The following is a 21521-nucleotide window of genomic DNA, read 5'->3' on the forward strand; positions in this document are numbered from 1 at the left end:
CCTCAGCTGTTGAAGAATTGTAGATGTAACTGTTCTCAGGGGGCAATAATCCTTTTGAGAGAAAACACACTTTTGATGTTTATCAAGATTCAGTTATTATTTGCCTACTTGCCCTTGATAAAGTAATTCTGTGGAAGTCCATGATAGCCTGAGAAGGTAAGTGCAGTTATTAAAACTTCCTTTTTCAAGCATTATCTTTCTGAATTACCTTTTTATCTTCTCTGGGTTTTTTTAGGGTCATGTAAAACTGTCTGATTTTGGGCTATGCACAGGTTTAAAGAAAGCTCACAGAACTGAGTTCTACAGGAACCTTACACACAACCCACCAAGTGACTTCTGTAAGTGTAATGTGTCCTAGTTAAACTTTTAAACGGTTTTGAGCTGCAGCTATGCCACATTATTTACTTCTGGGTTCAGCAAGGTTGGTCAGGCTGATTGCATTGAGTTGGAAAACTGTAAATGCATGTTCCCCAGGACATGAAAGCATTTCATAGGAAAGAAATTATTTCTGTGGCGTTAATGTGGTTTTGCACATTCATACACAGATACAAATACACTTAATGTATCTGTATTTCAATATATTTTTTCATAACAATGTTAGTGAAGTTACAGAAATGCTTTCAGAAGGGACATAAGTTCTCTGTGCTGACTTACTGAAGTCAATGTCAGTCTTGTGAAGCATAAGAGTTAAGTTGTTCATCAGTGTGCCTGGATGACACATCCACATTATGTTTTATTCTACAAATGTATAATTCCTCTGTAGTTCTTGGATTCTTCACTTGTTGCTTATTCATCACTTATATCTAAATATGTCACTGGCTGCAATAAGAAGTGCTGCCGATCTCAGAGTACTCTGTAAAACTTCTAGGAAGTTCTAATTTAGAGTTGCTGATAGTGTGTCCTACACATGAGTTTCTACTCTAAATTGAACAATAGTTATTCGTTTTTCCATGTCAGTTATAATCTGCTTCTGGAATAAAGCATTCTGAAGATACAGAATAGTTATTCTTTGAAAACAGAATGTTATCAATCTTTTCTTTTAGTTCTCACAAATGCATTTGCCATCTAATAACTATTTTATGACTCAGCATTTCAGAATATGAACTCAAAGAGAAAAGCAGAAACGTGGAAGAAGAACAGGCGACAGCTGGTAAGTTAATAAAATCATACATAGTTTCTTTTTTCTTTTAAACTATTTACAGAAAATGTTAAATAAAAACTTGGCATTAATACTACTGGTTTTCAAAAACTGAAAGGCCTTCACCCCTTACAGATATCACTCTCTTGAAGCTCAGAAAATCGCAAATAGTTCTAAAGAAGGTGATATAGTGATTCCAGTTGTGCAGTAGCTCAGAGATCAGGAGTGCCTTGTCTGTCTGTTTTTAGAGCTGTGACATGCAAGATCCTGCTCTTCTCTATTCCTCTGTTTCCGTTATGAGCATCTGGACTAACTGACCTCAGGTGTCAGCAACCTCTTAGCAAAGCTACATCTTGAGAGTTTGTCTGCTAGACGGACCTGGTATCAGCACTGTGCATGAATTCCTGGTTTTAAGTCCTGCAGTTTGGTGTCACAAGATGATGTGTAGCTGCATGGTTCTTATTCAGAGAATTGAGGGGAAAACTTGTTTATCCTCCTGCTGAACGAGAATATGATGGAAAGGCAGTAGAGGGTATTGGCACTGGAGTGTGGCAGCCTGGGTTCATAATGACGAGTGGTCAAGTAATAAAGGGAGTTCTGGCATTAAGCGAATCAAAGGAAAGAATCTGTCTGCCGTGGGATTTCAGAATTTCAGACCTGCTTGTGATTTTCACCAAATAGCAATCACAAAATCCTTAGTTTTCAAGTTTTGTAACTTTTTATTTTGCATGCTGTTTAAAAAGTGATGTGCTGCAGTATTCCCTTTTGCTTTGGTTTGTTTTTAATTTCCGGCAGTCATGCTGGTTCATAGAGGCTGTATTTCATGCCCTTGCTCCCACTTGGAGTTACATCCCTGAAAATTCTGCATCTCCAGGTCATTAAAGACTGACGTGGCAGAATTGTGTGGTGAACCTAGATGAACCATGAGACAGTCTGTCAGAGAGAATAAAAGGTTCTTTGTGCTTACTCATGTAAAAGCATATTGTTCTTGGGATTTTAGATACTGTGAATTCTCAAATTAAGCATTCTTATCCGTCCAAATAGCAAGATCCTGTACATGAATCCCTAGGAAAAGGTTTTGCAAAGTATAAAAATGCAGTATTTATCTTTTAAAGAGTTCATTCTTTTTTTTTTTTCCAGGCATATTCTACTGTTGGAACCCCAGACTATATTGCACCAGAAGTATTTATGCAGACTGGGTACAACAAGCTGTGTGACTGGTGGTCTTTGGGAGTGATTATGTATGAAATGCTAATAGGTATGTTGAAGACCACAACTAAAGAATTCAAAGGCCTCGAAGGTCACAGGGTCCATTAGTTCACCAAGTCTGATCCCCTATATAGTGTGGAGGTACCAGAATTTCATTCAGTTCTACGTAAAGTAAGCCCCAAATTCAGTTTCCCAATACCTTTGAAGTCTTCCTGCCTTTCCAGGAAGACAGCAAGACATGATGCCTCAGTCAGTGAACAGTTGTTCACTGAAACAACTATTAAATTGTTTTTGAGGGTCAGTCTCAGTATTTGGAAGTATCAAATTAAACTTTAATGTTGCATTACAAAAGAAAACTTGTGGCTAGTTCTGCTTGTTAGATGTGGGAGCCATAGCAACAAAAGCAGAGGCCCAGGCCACTTTCCTCTTCTGGGAATCTCTCTGTTTGTTTGTGCAGGGTATCCACCTTTCTGCTCAGAAACGCCCCAAGAGACTTACAGGAAAGTTATGAACTGGAAAGAAACGCTGGTGTTTCCTCCGGAGGTGCCCATTTCAGAGAAAGCAAAGGATTTAATTCTAAGGTCAGTAACAGAAGGCCGCTTCTGGCCTTTCACACAGACGTAGTCATCATCTAGTAGGTGAACTTCCTGTTCTGCATGAAGGAAGCTTTAAACTGGAGGGAAAATTGGTTTCTTCTGTGTCTGCATCCTTGATGGATTTTTCAGTCTTTTTCCCTTTGCCACTTGTTTAGCTTGAAGGAATAGGCCGTAATTATCTTGATTTGTACCACAATATCAGGAGAAACAGACTGAAAAACAGGAAAGAAAGAAAGAGGTGATTAACACACAATTTTTCTCTTCTTGAACTGGAAAATAACCACTCGCAAGCATTTAAAGCACAGAATGGAAATCTCAGATTGTTTAGGATTTACTCACTTTTTCTCAAATGATGCTTTTTAATCCGTTGAGTTTGCTTGAAGTTCTTACGAGGGGTTTTGATGTCAAGGTCAAGCAGAAAAGCTGTTTTGTCCAGGGAGGCCTGAGGGAGTGGATTTTGTCTTTGATTTATTGTTATTTATGTATTTATTTCCATCAAAGTTAGTATTACAGGCTTACACAGTTTCATTACAGGCAAAAAGGGGAACATGCTTCATAGGCAGAGCCAAGAACTAGACTTTGTTGTTAGTCCAAGCAGTGCTTTAGTAGCATACAAGAAACATAACAAATACACTAAAAAGTTACTCTTAATTGAATTACAGTGATACTAACAGTTAAAATTATTTTATTATTGCTAAGCTTCATTAATAAGTTTGTGCATAACAGTTTAATTATATTTTCAGTATCTATTCCTCTAGTGTTCTACTTAACCTCTCCTGTGTGGTACCAGCATCTTAAGCTCTCTGCTGGAAAGTGTACCGTGTTGCTGCTGAGAATTTTTTCCTTCTCAGTCTGTGCTGTGTTTGGGGCATTTTTAGACATTTCTGCCAGTTTATTGGTTAACATGTCTTGCTTGTGAATTTACTTACATGATGACTACTTGAATTATTTTTTCTACCTATTTGGAAAGGTTTCAATTACAGTAAAACATCTCTAGTTATAGACAATTTACTAAAATGAGGTCAAAATAGCAGGTTAGGCAACACTCAGCCGTTGGTACTTCATTCATTACAGCTTAGACAAGTTAGACAATGTATTTCAATTTAAAGGAAGTTGCAGACAAAGCTAAAATTTATTTTTATGGATACAGACAAAACCACACTAAAATAAGTTCAAGTTCAGACAAAGCCTGGCAGATCCTGAGTCCTGGTTGCTAACTGTTGTTACAAGGTCTGAGGTCTATTATCAGTGCTTGGCATCAACCAGCTGGCTGGGCTGTAGTAGAAATACAAGCAGGGTTGGTTTTTTTCGCTAAGGGACACTCAGCTACAAGTAAAAGAACATTGCAGTCTATAATTGGAGACAGTTTACAGCTTAACTTGCTGTATTACTAAATTACCTGCTGAAAATTTCAGTAACTGGCCAGATGGTGACCTTTTTTTTCTACTGCAGTGTGTTGACGTGAAGAACACCTTTTGAATCTGGATGATGTGACGGCTTGGAGAAATTGAGTTCAGGATAACTAAACGAACAGCCAGAGGCTTTGCACATCTAGGCAGATAGGATTTCATTTAACAAAGGCCAGCTGACTTCTAGAGCCAACGGGAGGCCCGCAACATCCCCGTGTATGAAGTACTCCCCAGGTCTAGGAGGCTGTCAGTTGACCAAGCTTTTTGTTTGACGTGGGCGTTTTTTACTGTTACTGTAAACCTCCCTCTTTGTGTCACTGTTGACACCTTTTGCCATCCTCAAAGAGACTGCAAGGACAGTGTGAAAAATACAAAGCAGTTAACACATGAAAAAGGAAGCAAGAATTTAATGAAGATTAAGCATTGGTATGCTCACTGTCTCCTCAATCAGTCTTCTCCAGCCGGTTAGGCATCAGTTCTGGCAGGTGTCATTCCAGAGAACTAGAGTCCTCTGCTTTTTCCTGCAACAAATGCTCCTTGATGTTGTCAACCTCCTTATTGGTTTTTTATTTAGATTTTATGATTTTCCTTGGCAGTGGTGTTCCTCTTGCCGACTTGAGCAGGTAACAGTCCTAGCACTGTCTCCAATTTCACCTTTTTTTGGTTTTTTGGTTTTTTTTTCTTGACTCCGTGTACTTTTATCATAAATTGACAATTTATTCTAAAGTATGAGCTGAGATTATGCAGCTGGGCCACAGCAGAAATAGGCCTTGGGTCTTTGTACCACCAGCACCTGGACCTGTAAGGAGAGGGAAGAGACAGTGACAGGGCGTATAGGGTATGCTGTGGACATGGCATGTTTCGAATGTGTCTGTTGGTTCATTGTAGTTCCAAAATGTGAAGTAAGAGAGTAGTCCTGTTTCACTTAGTGTATCTCTTACTGTTAGTTTGACTTCAAAACATGGATTTAATCGTTGGCGACGTGCAGAGGATTTTCCAGTGGTAGAGACTTGAAGTCCCCATCCCAAACTCATCTTACAGGGCTAGAACTTGCAGCAAATTTTCACAGACCTTGAACATGAGGACGCAACAGTTTAGAAAAGATGTAAGTTACTGTCATCACGGCTTTTTGTTTTGGGACTTAAACAATATTACGCTTCTACTAATCCCCTCCTCTCCTAGGTACAACAGGCTGTTTGTACGTTACCCCAAGTGATGGAACAATTTGAAATAACCTCCTCAAATTCCTTATACAGGATACCATGACAGTTTAATTTGCTGTTGCTTATGTCTGCATTTATTGTAACATTCTCTTTTATTTTTTTCACTTTTCAGGTTTTGTACCGACTCGGAAAATAGAATTGGTAGTAATGGAGTAGAGGAAATAAAAAGTCATCCATTTTTTGAAGGAGTGGACTGGGGACATATCAGGTATATATATTATACAGAGAATAAAAGCCATAAAAGCAGAATTTCATACTCTGTGATGTCAAGGATAATTATTTCCGATTTATCTTTCATTTTGAAAGGGAGATACTGGCTGTAGATGGGTGACAGTGAAGGTTTTCAGGCCTTGCTGACACTCATAAATCTGATCAGAGTTTAACTGTCTAGAGATGCCTCAGATTTCCCCAGGGTGCCCAGAATGGAAAGAAATTGTGGTAGGATGTCTGTGTTATTCCTGATGTGTGCTGTGAAATCAAAAGAGCACTCCTCTTCCAGTAATCATGGGCTTTGCAGCTATTGCTATAATTGACTTTTTTTGTAATAGGAGCACAAGAAAAGCAAACTCTATTCCATAAATGTAGGGGAAAAATAGATGAATGAAGAGGAGAGGCAGCAAGTAGGAGGAAAACACAGGGCATGTCTTTACTGCACACTGCAGATACTACACCTGAGTAAACTGGTATATCTACAGAGCACTGGGCAGAGGCACTGACTCACCTTGGATGGCAGCCTGTGTGGCCAAATTCTGCTGAGCCAAGCCTGGGCAGAGGGCCCAGCCGAAGCAGCTGTGCCAGTTTCAGCTTGAGCTTAGGTGTGCAGATGCTGAGCTACGTTTGCACATACTCAAAGCGATAGCACCTTTAGAGCAGACTCTGGTGGGTGGGACCACAGGCATTTTCAGCTGAAATAACAGCCACCGCTCAGCCTTTTTTCAGGTTTGAGGAAGTCTGCTCTTTCAGTAATGCTGCCCCTCTCTACATGGAAATCCATACTGTGGGCGTGTGATTGCCCGGCTGTTGTACCTCTCGTTTCCTCTGGTGCAGAAAGCCTCATTTAACTTACCTTTTCAGCGTGGGAAACATTAATAAGCAGCAAGAGCAGCGACTTACCTGTTCACACCGCATTTGGCAGCTGGACAAAATGGTTTTCCCATTCCACATGGAAGTAAATTTAATTGTAATTGTACTAATTACAACCATAGTAAGTTTACTGTTGTAAGTTAATGACTTTCCCACAGTGCCATATTCCGGTTTGAATGCTTTCGTGGGACAGATCACTTAAGCAACTTTGAAAGCCACCTTAAAACTTCTTAAAGGGCTGCCTAATTGTTGAGTTAGTAAAGCAGTACCATGTAAGAGCCAGCTCATTTTGGATGAGAAATATTGGCAAGCGAATGTCAGAAGCTACAGTCAAAAGGTATTTGGATGAAGTTCAGGTGTTTGAGCACTGGAATTGTAAAGGAACGTGTCTTATGGTTCCAAACGCAAGTAAAATCCTGCTTGGCTGGATTTATGAAATGGAGGTAACCACAGTGGCTCTTGATGACAACCAAGACTGAGCAATAGCTTTATGGCAGAGAAGTGTGGAATGCTGTTTCAGTTAATGGGAGAATAATGTTTTCCCCAAGTTTGCTAAGATGATGGTAATGCTAGATAGGAAACAAATAAATCTCCCTGTGATGTCAGCAAACTCACAAGTCAGATACATCACTGATGGACTCAGTGGAAACTTTGTACTTTAAAGGGATTATGTAACTTTAAAATGCTAAGTTAAACAAAACTCTAATTTCATATATCTTTTCCTAGTATTCACTATTTTGGCGTTTATTTCTACTTGCAGGGAAAGGCCAGCTGCAATCCCTATAGAAATCAAAAGTATTGATGATACTTCCAACTTTGATGAATTTCCTGAGTCTGATATTCTACAGCCAGGTGAGACTGCCATTGTAAATTCCAAATTTCCATGTATGGCATGCCAGAATAGGCCACAGAACCTTTGGGTTTTTTTTATATTCATTTCTCTGATACCCTAATCAAGGTAATATACAGGCTTGATCTAGAGTAGTCCTTTCAAATATAAATGAAAACCTGTGATCTCTCATAGCTTCTACTTCCTTAGAACTTCGGAGGAAAAAAAAGCCCACAGATTTTAAGTTAAATTTATTAGGAATAATGCTTTGCATATATAGTGAGCACAGAAAGCAGCACAGTTTTCTACCATATCGTCTGTCTAACCAAATTGTGGTAAAACATTATGCACTGGTTTGCTCTGATCTCTAATGGCATTTGAGTTTCATGCCAAACATAAATGTCCACATTTTTGCAGGCAGAAATTTTCAGATAGATGATTATTTAACTTCGCGATTTATGAACCTGAGTGGCTCTGCAAATCATTTAAGTTTTTTTAATTGTTAATTTCTATTGGCAAGTAGTAAGATGTATTTATATATAAAAGGCTTGGTTCTCTGACATGCCAAATTCCCCAGCTCCCACTGTGTTGAATTAATTATTAATGACTTAAAGATATGCAGATATGTAACTATGATTAATTGATGACAGATAAGTACAGAAGTGCAAACAACCGTAATAACTGAAAAGATAGGTTTTTCTTTCTGAAATGGGTCTTATTTAACAGCAAGGAAGTTTGTCCTTCTAATGCAAAAACAATCAATCTCCAGTGCCTAAGTTAAGCTGTGGATAATGCCAAGCACATTCGTATTGATTTTTGACTTTCAGACCCACTGAAAATTTTACTGTGTCTCTAGATACCTAAATACAAACTTTGGTATCAGTGTGTTTGGCATCTTGAGTTAAAAATATTGTTGTAAAACTGTAAAAACAGCAACTGGAAAGCTAAATATAGACGCTCGCTGCAGTGGATGCCTGTGTGCAGCACACCAGCTGTGTAGGCTGTTCATAAAATAAAAGGAGGCTGTACAAGCCTCACTGAAGCTATAAGCAGGCAGAAAGTCCTAGGAGAGTACTGTGTGTATGATATGTGTAGTTCTCTTGAGAGAACTTAGAATGAAATCATAGAACCATAGAATGGTTTTGGTTGGAAGGGACCTTAAAGCCCATCCAGTTCCAAACCCCTGCCCCTTGCAGGGACCCCTCCCACCAGGTTAGGCTGCTCTTGTGTCTTAAAAAGATACTTGAATGTATATTTTTTCTTCTGTTTGTGGTTAGGATAACATGATATGTATACATGTGTGTGTTGTGCACGGAGCATTCTAAATCTCCTGGTTTCTGTAACAGCGTATCCTGTGTGTGTTTTAGAGGCTTCTGTCAATGTGTGGGACCCTGTTGTGGTGTGTACTTAAAAAAAATGAAAACCCAAGCAAAAAAAAAACTTTTTCGGCTTCAGAGATATATAATGAAATTATAATCTTATCAGACCATTAGCAAAAGGCAACTGACATGATTAGAAAAAGGATTTCTTCAAGGAATTTCTCCTAACTCAGGAAATAAGAGTTTTGGGCTTTTGTCAGTGCTCTGTGAAAAATCCTCTCAGAATCAGTGCTGGTTTAATTGTTCTGTTTTGTTTTTACTTTTGCTTCTGAATTTTAGTGCCAAACGCAACGGAACCTGACTACAAATCCAAAGACTGGGTTTTCCTCAATTATACCTACAAGAGGTTTGAAGGGCTTACGCAACGTGGCTCAATCCCTTCCTACATGAAAGCTGGGAAGTTGTGAAGCAGAACACAAACCCACAAAAGAAATGAAAATACAAACCTCAGGTAGCTGCATCACCAGACCCGCTTGGCATTAGTTATCAATACATTAACTCTGGTGCACATCAATTTCACAAGGAAATTCTACGGGATTAGGATTTCTAAGACTACTACAGGAATTAGTTGGCAGTGCCAGCTGGCTTTTTTTTTTTTTTTAATATTTGAATATTTTTGTTAACTTTATTATACAAAGGTACTGGAATAAAAGGAACGTACATCCCTTTGTAACTGCACTGCCTATGTGTGTATAACGGTTAATTATGCCTCTCTGTACCGTGGCTGTGTTTGTACTGTAAACCATCTAATCCACCCAGGAGTAAAACATATCATTTTACGCGGCATTGTTATTATACTGCTTACCTGGTGGGTTTTAGATATGCAGTATAAAAAATCATTGCCCACACTTTCAAAATTCTGAGCAGTTGCTTGAGGGTGTTCTAGTTGTGGTCTGCAGGTGTCCCGCGAGTGTGGCAACTTTGAATTATTCTGAATAGCAGTGTCCTGTGGGCCTACTTGTACCCTGCCTACCCTCGCTCCTCCCCTCTGGAGGGCTTTATCAGCCAATCATCCCTCCTTCCCTTCCTTCTTTTTTCCACTGTGTGTGACAGTGAAAGAGTCCCTGTGCTCTGTTTAGTGGTATTTGTGCTTTAAACAATAGCTGATGGGTGTTACTGTTTAAGATGATGATGCCTGTTGGCAACTGCAGAAGAAAAAAGGAATCTGCATAAAAATTATAAAGATTTTTAATGGAGGGGAAACTTTCTGATACCAGATTCTGAAGAGATGGAAGTTTCCAGGAGAGCCTCTGCTGTAAGGCAGGTCATCTTTTTGGAACTCATTGTTCTAATAGCCTTTTCTGTCTGTGCAGAATGTATTCTAGAGAAGCGATCAAATTGCAGCTTCTTCTTTTAAGTCTCCCTAAAAAGTTCCATGCAGAAGTTCCATGCAGAAGTTCCATGTCTGCTCTGACATTTCTTTCCAGAATACCCTGTAGCAGCCTCTGCCAAGCCAAAAGAAATGGAGTACCCCACTACACTCACTCTCCTGTGGGCTCCATCTTTTTCTAAATCTAATGTGAACCATTGGACTACAAAGGTTTGGCTAAGCCTGCAACCCAGTTTTCAGGAACCACAACCAGCCCTCGCTGAACTGGGCAGAGCCTCTAAATCTGCGCGACCCGGTCTGCAGGATGGTGCCAAACTGATGGCACGGTTTCCTAGGCCGAGGAAACTGAAGCAGAAATCCATCCATATGCAGGGCATGGTTTTGCTTCTCAGCTTTGCAGTAGTTCAGGAGTGAATTGCACTCCTTGAACAGTTGGCAATTATCCGGTTGCTGGCAAATTGATCTATATCTCTGCCTATACTAGCATATTATCTGCAGGACCTTGAGTCTATCTCAATACAGTAGAGATCTTTGCAGTCAGTTCCTAGCTACAGAAGAAATTTACAGCAATGAAAAATTCCCCAGTAACTGAACAAGCAGAGTCACTGTTGCTGTCTCCTCCTCTGAATGGAAGTGAAAGGCACTCTAAAGTCTCTGCAGTGCCCATCTGAGTGAAGCACAGGATGTTTTGGCATACAGTAGGAAAGGCTCTGTTAGACTGGCTTTTGCAGCAAAATGGAAGTGACTATAAAGCCATTACAGAAATATGTATTGCTGTTTGGCAGCATGGCATTAACTGCCCTGAATGCTTTAAAAACACACAGGGTTGTTCCTCTGCTGCATAAAAGACCATTTACCAGCAAGATTTCTGGGCATCGGTGGCTTACTGATGCACACGTAGTCTTCCTGGAGCAACAGCTACTTGGTTTCTCAAGGGCTTCAGTGATTTCTTTCCTGCAATATTTTCTCTCCCTTCAAGCATCTCATATCTGTTGTCTATACTGCGTTTCTACAAAAAGATTCAGTATTCAGCACGTCACAGAGGATTAGCCAGTGCCTCGAGGCCCATCCAATTTATACAGCGTTACATCAGAATGTAGCTAAGCTAAACTTTTGCCTAAATGCAGGGCTTAGGTGGGAACAGTTTGTTGACCTCCCGGTTTTTCTTCCCAGACCTTATACTGAGTAACATCCCTTTGCTGCTGTTGGGGCAAGATCCCTCAGAAATTCTCTGGTGGTGTTCTTAGCCTTGTCATTGTAGTGAAGCTCAACCCATATCCCTCCCAAGACTGTCCTAAACCAATAACCCACTTAAATCCACGCTTCATTCTACCAGTGCACTAGCAGCTTTTGAGGCTCGTCAGGAAAAGAAATTCTTTTTTTGTAAGGTATTCAATCCATTCTACCAGGGCAGAGGAGCCTGGGCAGAAAATATCTGAGATGCAAACCTGGCCTCAAGGGACACTGCTATTCCAAAGAGAATTTTTATTGGTTTCAATTTCCAGTCTCGTTCATGGGGCACTGTGCACCAGAAGTGGAATTCCTGCAAACAACTCATTGCAAAAGACAACAGTTATCCTATTTGCTTAATATAAAAACAAGTCTTTGCTTGAACTTGCTAAGACAAGATAAGTTTCATGGAAACTGCAAATGCTCAGTAATACTGCTGATTTTTTTTTCCCCTGTGGGGTCTGGGGGAAGGGAGATAAATACACATTTAATTTAAAGCTATCTATTACACAACTGTGTCTGTACATACTCACTGGTTTACAAACTTGGGGAAAAAGCTCAACCCTTATTTGTAACACTAAGGATAAGGCTCATTTAAAATTGCAGATGATTAATCATATCAGTGCTCACATAGGAGTTATATCCATACAGAAACAGCCTGCAGCCTATTTAGCATAAACTCCGGTATTGTTGTAGTTGATTTTTTTTTTTTTTTTAAACACAGCATTATTTTAATCAGTAAGTCAAGTTAAACAAAGTATTAACTACTGCTTTTAGGATGATAGAATTTTTTTTAAAGGTGAAACTATGACACTGCAATGGTTTAAAGAGAACAGAAGGTTAATCTACACTGGCTTTCAGAAAATGGAAGTGCAACATATCTCTTTTTGTTATTTTTTTATCTATTCCTCTGGATGGTTGTGTTTTTTTCCTTTGGTAATGTTTGTCACTGTGCCATTTATTTTTCTTATTCTTGGAGTACCAAAGATCCTGAAATGGCTTGATTGCAACCATGTGAAAATTTATTTTCTGGAAGTATGTTTTGTTAACTTCTGTTAAAATGTGGAATTGTGTATGCAAATTGTTATCAGAGGTTTGCTGGGAAGTTAACCTCTTCCAGCAGGGAAAACTTGAGTGCATCAGTGGAAGCGATGAGCCTGAATCCAAATTCTGGATCCAAATACTCTGACACTGGGGAGGAAGCTTGGATTGGGAAACGTAACTGAGCTTTTGCACTTTGTTCCATCCCCAATCAGTGTTGAGTGAGTGGCCTTAGGTACAGGACATCAGCAGAGGTTGTTCATGTGCAAACGGAGTTAAAAAAATTGCCAGCATTCACAAATCAAATATTGTTGATACTGCATTTGCACTGTTAAATTTGCCTTGCTGGAGAGTTATATAAGTGTTATTTTTATAGGTCAATTGTTAAACACCTGAGCCGTTGGATACAGTATGGAATAGTAGCATCTGACGTGGGTGAATTCACCTAAGTGTAAAGGGGCTTGCTGAGAGCTCTCCACACTACTAAGAGAAATGGGCATAAGCAGTACAAAGAGTGTCGTGACGGCTCCTTCTAAAGAGGTGACTTTCCTCCTCTGCAACAGCAAGTAGGGAATACTGCAGTTTAGCCCGGTTATACTCTAATGCTTAGGAAGTGCTCTCACTTTTTCAGTAATATGAGCAATTACAAGCATTGTAACATACTGTACCTTGTCCTTTTAATGTTGATATATTACAGCAGCTCATTCTTGGAGTCGAAATGGCAACTGCTATATTTTTCCTAGATTGTTTCATTAGTTGTGGTTGGGAAAGTTACATAGAAGCATTATAAAAATTTATATGAGGCTTTTTACAGCATTTGAAAATAAAAGTAGCATTCTTTTTGTAAAGTTGCTGGTTTTATTTTTTCACACCAGTGTACTGGGTTTGTTTCTCTTCCAGAACGGGAGGCATCTAAGGAATTAAGACACAGTTCTGTGTATTCTCACTTTACCGACACTGGGGTTTTCAATGTCCATGGAATTTACTCTCAATCAAAAGGCAGAGATTGCAAAAATTGCTCGACTTGTACCAACTGCTGTCACATAAAACTACTTCTAAAATGGTTATTGCCCTTCATGAGAGACTTTATCTTCTTCCCTTTAGACCGTAATTTATTCAAGAAAGGTTTCCACGGGTTGTTGTGTTCGTTGATTAACTATAGAAACAGTTTTGTCCTGCTGTTCCCAGTTCCTTGCTGAGTTTAGAGCAGTGGCAGCAAATGCAGTTGTGACAGTCACGTAAAAAAAAATATTATTGTGTTGAGCAGCTGGTGACTAGCCTTCTCTGGAGCCCTCCAGTGAAGAACAGCCTTCCACTTGAGAACTGCTGCTCTCTGTAAATGGCATGATTTTAACAGAATTTTACAAATTCTATTTAATGGGAATACGCTTTTCTTCCAGTAACCAGATATTATCTCACAGAGCTGCATATCATAGGGAAATGGAGGCTTAGTTCTTTATCTCTTTACATTACCAAATTCAGTATTCCACAAAAATAAGCACTTTAATGGCAAATGTAAAGGCTATGCCTTCAGCACATGCAGAAATGTGGGTTTTTTAAAACCAACCACTTTTATAAACACTAAACTATTAAATATATCTAAAAAATACACCATATATGTTCTGCATTTTTCATGTCTTTATTCTTGTACAAAGTGTGCCTTGTACTTAAACAAAACAATTATGTTTTGGACAATAAAATGTATTCCTATGGAAAGAGAAGGAAGGAGTATTCAAAAGAGTTTGTCTTTTGCTGTTGGGAGTGATGATAATAGCAGTTCCCAGCTCTGGACTAGACAGGGACGTTTTTGCCGTTCAGGTAGTGGTTATTATATTTCCTTAAGGTAATTTTATTTAGCATGCATATAAATTTTAAATATCAGAGTGGCTCTAAAATGCCTATCCCATAGCTGAATTCCAGCGATGAAAGCAGTTTTTAAGTGTGCGTGCCAGTAGACTGTAACCAGTCAGCTGTGCTGGGTTCAGCAGTGCCAGGCTGTGCTGCATGGAATGCCATTTTGCCTAAAACATGTCACTGTCTGAAAGACACCACGTGTGTTAACTGTTGGGACAGTTCAGTGTTGGAGAAGGGCAAGTTAACGTGTATATATAATAGAAGCAGCATATTCTCTGTCAATAGTAACAGCACCAGGATTTGAACACTTCATCACACAGGAATGTTTCTATAGTCAGTGTGAGGGGAAATGAATCCATACATACTCAGAAGAGAGCTCATCTCATTGCCTTCTACTTCTCCCACCATCTCTCTCTGGGTTACTTGATAGCATGGAGGTTACTGTTCTCTGGGGAAACGGGCCATGTAGGCTTGAACTCTCTCATGCTGAGTACTTTCTCAGTTCCCAGTCAAGTCAGAGCTCTGCTATGAACAGTTCGTTTCTGATTTGAACCGACCCTTGATGCCACATCTTGTTTCTGTACCAGCTGCTTTAATACGTTTCTAGTGAGCCACCATCTGCTGCCACTTCTTTCCTCTGTAGAAACACACACTCTCTGCATGTGCTGCCCTTGGGCAGTCCACCTTGTATTGCTAGCTGTTCCTTCGCTTCCAGACGTCCCTGCTCACCCTCCCCCATCCAAAGACAAAATCTTTGCCCTTGCCTCTAGTTTTCCTGCCCACAAAACCAAGTGATGTTGAGAAGGCAGCTTGTCAGCAGACTAAGTGCTGTGACCTTGAAGCTGTTGTGTAAAAACATAATCAGAGCCCTTGCTCCACCTTTTGAAAAACAGACGGCAGCTACAGATAGCAAGTGTTACATACACACCAAGTCTATGTAACACCTTGTTTCCTTCCAGAGAGTCTGCCCCTCAATGTAAATATGAAGGCTGGAATATCATGCTACTAGTGCACGTGCAGCCCTTCACAAAGCTTTTGAGACTTGAAACGGGAGCACTGATTTGCACATACAGTGTTACAACTTAACAACTACAATAGCTCTGCTAGCCTTGGATACTTAATTTCCCTTCAAAGTTTACTTTTGACTTAAATATAGCTACTTAATAATAAGAAATGATCAGATAAGAACTCTAGTGAGGTTTTGATAATTGTGGATGAATCATCAGTAAACTAGACGCACATCACAGATTTTCGGTCCATCAGCCTGCCTTTGAGGTCCCATCCAGCTCCACTGATGTCAGCAAAAGATCTTTATCTAAACCCCAAAGAAAGCCGTGAACAAGTACGTTTCAAAAGCAAGCTGTTTGCTGACGCCATGCTTTTATATTTTTTACAACTGAGACAAAAAGGCTTCACACTCTGTAGAATTTAATTGGTTGAAAAGCAGTATGGAAGGATATCTTGTGGCTTCAAATACAAAGGGTACTTCTGCTATTAAGGAAGTAAGTATTGACTATTTTGTTTGATAAAATTAAACTAATACCTCAAAGAAACCTTGCAAAATGTACAATTTATTTAAGTGCTTTTTTCTAAAATAGCATAGTATGTCATTTTGGGATTTGAACCAAACTGGGCCTTAGTATGGATTTTGCAGATTCTGGGAAGCAGACAAATCAGCACAACTTCTTGATTTGTGAAGTTTGCAAGTTTGTGCACTCAACACAGTTTTGCCGAGTGATGTTAATACTTCCGGCCCACTCTGAGCAACAGTCAGTTTCTCTTTTCAGTTAATTCTGGCTTGCCTCAGCAGCACAGGTTTAAGGTGGTTTACATTTCTGTATCTTTGCATTGTTCCTATACCAGCTTTTTAAAGTGAGGCTGTTAGCACTTGAAAAGTTCAGCAATTGTAACTGGAGGTGACAAGTCTGTTCAGATCAAGGAGAAGGCTTTCACACAGTGATGTAATGCATTGCTGGAACCTTAAGAGGCAAGAGGCATGAGACGCAGGTTGGAGGTTCACAGACTGGCTGTGTACAAATCCAAGAAAAGGTGTTTTGTCCTTGGAGATATACAGTCCTCACAGCTGGTTTTGTTCTCCTTTAGCCACAGCAGAAAAGGTATATGTGATCTCACCAATCCTAGAGAGGTAGGAATCATCTTGGGGGCTGCCACTTTTTGCACCATGGACACATTTCAATTGCTTTTCATTTCACAGGCCCCCTAAGCAGCTTTATTTATCCTTGTGTAGAGATTTGTAAGAGCAATAGTGTTTTTTAGAGATATTAGACCTTAAGCTGTTGTTGGGCATTCAGAAAATACCCATTGCTGTCAGGAATGAAAAGTCTATTCAAAAACTGCAGATTATTTCATTTTTAGATCAGAAGTGGCACCATCAAATTGAGAGAAATTTAGGTAAGAGATTTACAAGCAAGTGAATTAATTTGTAGGCACAAACTTCACCAGTCGAGACTGCAAGTAGGATTTGGAATCTCTTCTCAAGTTAAACTTGTTTCATCATGCAAGGATTTTGTCCATGATTCATAGCCCTTTAAGGCCAGACTACATTACTACCACAATCCAGTCTGATGTACTGCATAACAATCCATACATCTTCCCTTGCTGTATTGTGCCAGTGTAGCACAGCCTGTTGCTGGCAAAACCTGAGTTCTTTTGTGCTGGTTTGTTGTTTCTTTGAAGGCCTTCTGTACCAATTATTGAGTGGAAACAACTTTAAAGAACTTATTTTTGTTATTGGCTGATTACAGTAAGATTATGCTATTTGTATAGTTTTTGAAGCAAAAGGCTGTCTGATTCAGGGGAAATAAAATTGCTTTAAAATGAGAGCAGATTTTACAAATGCATAGGCACAGAATTTATAGCAAAGTCAAAAAACTGCTTGTGGTGCCCTTGAAAATGATCCAATGACCATAAAGCACAATCCAAAGACTAAAAAAAATGGTTTAAATTGTATTCATTCTTCTGATTGTCTAGCCTGCTCACATTTATTCTGTAAAACATACTTGATTTGGGACACAGGTATCAGTCTTTACATTACTTTGAGCTATGTAGTACCATGGTCTGAAAGGAAACCGTAAATACTTGTGTTTGGAAGAAAAGTCTCTGAAAAGTCTGTATTTGTATTCACAGGTATGCCGAGTACCTTCAGTTTATTGTTGTAAAGTTTCCATAGAAAAAAAGTTAGCTAGCTAGCCCTAAGCAGTCACCTAAGTATGTTTTTATGTGAAGCAACACGTCACTCCAATAGCACAGCCAGCCTCTCACTATTCCCTCAAAGGAGGAGAGTGTTTATGTCCCATCACTCTCAGCTTCTGAAATAGGTCTCTTAATTAAGAGTGGCGTGCATAGAATTAGCTTGGCCCCAGCAAATACACAAATTGCATCCTCTTCAGGATGCTGTTTCGGAGAAATGCTGACTGGATGCTCTTCATGTCCTGTCTAACAGCTAAGATATGCTATGCTTCAGATGTCAATAATCATTTACAGCAAAGAAAAAGGAGTAATAATACAGACACCTTTCTTTAACCACTCAGTCTCAGCCTATTATTTAACGGCTCTGAGATTTGATTGTTATTTTTACCCCTTTAGCAAGTTGTTGTATAAGTTGTTTGGGAAAAAGAGGCTATCCATTGCTTACATAAAGCATTCTTTTCTCTGTTCTACAGCTAAAAGCTACTTAAGAGAAAGTGCTTACCTAAAAACGGGGCAAAAATATCAAGTGTGGCCTACTCAAAACCAGTACCTTAAATAAACCGGGATCTACTCTGCCTTGACTCAAGGCTAACTATATGCTATAAACACCAATTACTGTCATGCATGAAATGTATGAAATGTCCAATGAAGAGACCAATCATCACCTTTGAATAAGAAACAACTATAATAAATGATGTTTAAAATCTGTGTTAATGAGTTGGCAGTGCATTATATTTATAAGAGCTCTCCAAGTGCCAGGAAATGTGACACTGAGCATGGATGAGAAATCCACAGACGAAAACATGACAGGCAGAAATAGTGCTGAATAATTATCTGATTTTCTGGCCTAGATACAATGCCAAAAATTTCTCATTCATTGAATTACAAGTACTTCTATTGTTGCACTAAAAATATTAAAGAAAATGTGAATAAGGTTGATTCTAGTGAATTCTAGTGAATCAGTTTAAAAAAAAAAAAACCAACAACCCAAACAACTGCATTTTTAATGTTCCCATATGGACAGAGTTTGTATTTATTAGCTGCTAAGCTATTAAGTTTGTTAAAACAGCTTTTCTGGAACTGTTTAAATCTTTAACTCACTGAGCTTTATTACGACAGTCATCTTCAACTTTCTGTGATTACCGAGTTTCTGAAAAATTTTCAGTTAATGTGGCTGACTCATTTTTCTGAAATCTTCTTAACATTTGGGTGTCCATTGATGATGCAAACCTGGAGGAGGGAGTTCCTACCTTCAAAACTGGGCCAAAAGAGTATTTTAGCAGAGCCAAACATAACACTTAGGCTTCCTATGAACAAATGCTTAGACCTTTCTTTCAATGTCAATTGTAGTATGTGAATAAAACAAATATACATTGACTTGACATCAGTGATTTTCTCCAAGATGGCAACACTGTGTAACTCCTGGGTTTTAGCTTTTCCTACTGCTTTTTATTTCATTCAGGGTAGAAGTTGTTCATAATTTCTTTTGTCCAATACAAACTCTGTAAGACCAACTGAACCCAGCATGGTGGAATACATGCACCACTGCGTTAGTAACTGTGAGGTTACATATAACAAAATTCTGAGATGAAAAGTTGGATTTGTAAGGGAAAAAAAGCATCTTATGAAAAAGCACGCACTGAGACTGTCACAGTAGTGCAATGGCATTTGTTCAGCAACATCCGCAGCTGGAATCCACAATTCTTCATCCAGGTAAGCATCTTCTGTTAGAGCTGTTCACCCACTCAGCCACGACAAATGCCTAGTCCATCCCTTGGGCTTAGCTATGGGCAAGACACTGTCATACAGACAGGGTGCTTCCGAGCTGAGTTTGAAATGTGTTGGGAGCTTCAAGGCATACAAGACGGCACAAATGGAGTTCAGGATGCATCTGAGTAATCATTCTCAAGATTATACTTTGGAGAGTACACAAATAAATTCTTTCTAAATCTCAGAAAGCTATGAATGAAACACATCCTTGTTTTCTGGGATTTTCCCAGCTCTATCACTGAGTTGTCAAGTTACTAATCTTCCACCATGTTACATTAATTCATAGGTTTTCAAACACATTTACTTTCTCAGGTTCGTAAAATCACAGAACCATAGAACCTTTTAGGTGGGAAAAGACCCTTAAGATCATCGAGTCCAACCGTAAACCTAACACTGCCAACTCCACTACTGAACCACGTCCCTAAGCACCACATTCACATGACTTTTAAATACCTTCAAGGATGGTGACTTAACCACTTCCCTGAGCAGCCTGTTCCAGTGCCTGACAACCCTTTTGGTTTTCCCTAGTATCTAGTTTAGACCACACCTGGCACTATTTAGAATCCATTTCCTCCTGTCCTATCTCTTGTTACTTGGGAAAAGAGACCAACACCCACATTGCTACAACATCCTTTCAGGTAGTTGTAGAGAGTGTTTTGGCAGACATGGCTGTTTATACATGATTAAAATAAAGACAATAGTGAACTCTGTCTTAGATGGGATGATGTAAGCAGACAGGCAGAGATTTGATGAGACTTCTTTTTCAAGGTATTAGCTTTCCCAAGATAAAATAGATTTAGAAATAGCTGGTTTACATGTATGAAGTTTTTGTCCAAGTATATCAAGCTATAGTAAGAATCTTTAGCAGGACCTTTGAAGGAAGGAAAAAAAAAGCTATCTTTTCTTTAAGAGCCAACAGTAAACAGTTTCTTGTAATTTTATAAATAACTGTAATCACCTGTAGTCTTACCACCAGTGGTGAGATGCGTATAAACATTACTATAAGAGTCCCTCTGTACTGTTTCTACAGCTCCAGACTCATTGTTCAGTTGCATGTGACTACCCTCTTGAAGAAAATAGCCTTTCAGAAAACTATCTTTCAAGCAATTTATTTCTGCAAGAGCAATTTTATAACCCATAGGTTTGGCTTAACCCTTTGCATGCTTGCAGCTTCCTTTGACCTGGACAGATAACTGGCATTCACATACATATACTACTTCTCAGCATAATGTAGTCAATGATGAAGATACTTACATAAATAACATATGGATCTTCTTTGTGTATTTAGTCACACTTCCTTTTTCACTTCTAGCAAAGGATGTTTTTCTTTTTACCTTAATCCTGGAGTGCAACAAGAAGAGTGTAGCAAGGAGGTCAAGGGAGGTTGTCCTCTGCTCTGTCCGAGTGAGGCTGCATCTGGAGTGCTGTGCCCAGTTCTGGAATACCCAGGTCAAGAAAGAGAAGGAACTACTGGAGAGAGCCCAGGCTGAGAGACTTGGGTCTGTGTAGCCTGGAGAAGGCAGAGGGGATCTTACCAATGATTACAAATATCTAAAGGGCAGGTATTAGGACAACGGGGCCAGACTCTTCTCAATGGTGCCCAGTGACAAGACAAGGGGCAACAGGAATGAATTGGAACACAGAAGTTCCACCTGAACATGAGAAAAAACTTCCTTACTGTGGGGGTGACAAAGCACTGGCACAGGCTGCCCAGGGAGGTTGTGGAGTCTCGTCTCTGGAGGTATTCAAAACCCAATCCCAACCATTCCGTGATTCTGTGACTCTGTAATTTTATCATGCCTCCAGATCTGAAAAAAAACTTGTCTGCAGTACACAGATATAAATTTTAACAACTTCGATACTAGTCACTAAAACAGATGATGAAAGAATGTAATATACTTCGCAAAATATTACACCTACCTTTTTAAAAGGACATCTCCATTACTAACAACAAACAGATGCTCTGAAAGCCCACTGAACAGTACACTTGCAGAGGTAGCTTCCTTCACACAGTTCACCTATCGTCTAGGTCCAGCCTTACTGATGACTGGTACCAGGTGTGCTGTACATACAAGTTCCCTCATACCCGAGTTCAACAGATAGAAGCAGGCACACACGCAGCCCAAGAAGGTGGCACAGGTAAAGATGTGTGAGTCATGGGCAACAGCCAATTCTGCTACACCTAGCAGTGAAACTGAACAAGCACGGGCTACATGAATG

At 39.4% G+C, this 21521-nt stretch overlaps 1 protein-coding gene across 2 annotated transcripts in view; it reads left to right on the forward strand.

Annotated features, from left to right (window-relative positions):
* STK38L (serine/threonine kinase 38 like) overlaps positions 1-13315 on the forward strand; it is a 50677-nt gene extending 37362 nt beyond the window's left edge. For both annotated transcript variants that reach the window (XM_069862957.1, XM_069862967.1), the window contains exons 8-14: positions 236-338; positions 1089-1150; positions 2279-2396; positions 2805-2928; positions 5688-5783; positions 7419-7510; positions 9146-13315. In XM_069862957.1, coding sequence (XP_069719058.1) covers positions 236-338; positions 1089-1150; positions 2279-2396; positions 2805-2928; positions 5688-5783; positions 7419-7510; positions 9146-9273 — 723 coding nt within the window. In that variant the 3' untranslated portion in view covers positions 9274-13315. The remainder of the gene's footprint in view (positions 1-235; positions 339-1088; positions 1151-2278; positions 2397-2804; positions 2929-5687; positions 5784-7418; positions 7511-9145) is intronic.
* Positions 13316-21521: the final 8206 nt, after the last annotated feature.

The sequence above is a fragment of the Phaenicophaeus curvirostris genome, chromosome 1, assembly GCF_032191515.1.
Source record: "Phaenicophaeus curvirostris isolate KB17595 chromosome 1, BPBGC_Pcur_1.0, whole genome shotgun sequence".
In the NCBI taxonomy this organism is placed as follows: Eukaryota; Metazoa; Chordata; class Aves; order Cuculiformes; family Cuculidae; genus Phaenicophaeus; species Phaenicophaeus curvirostris.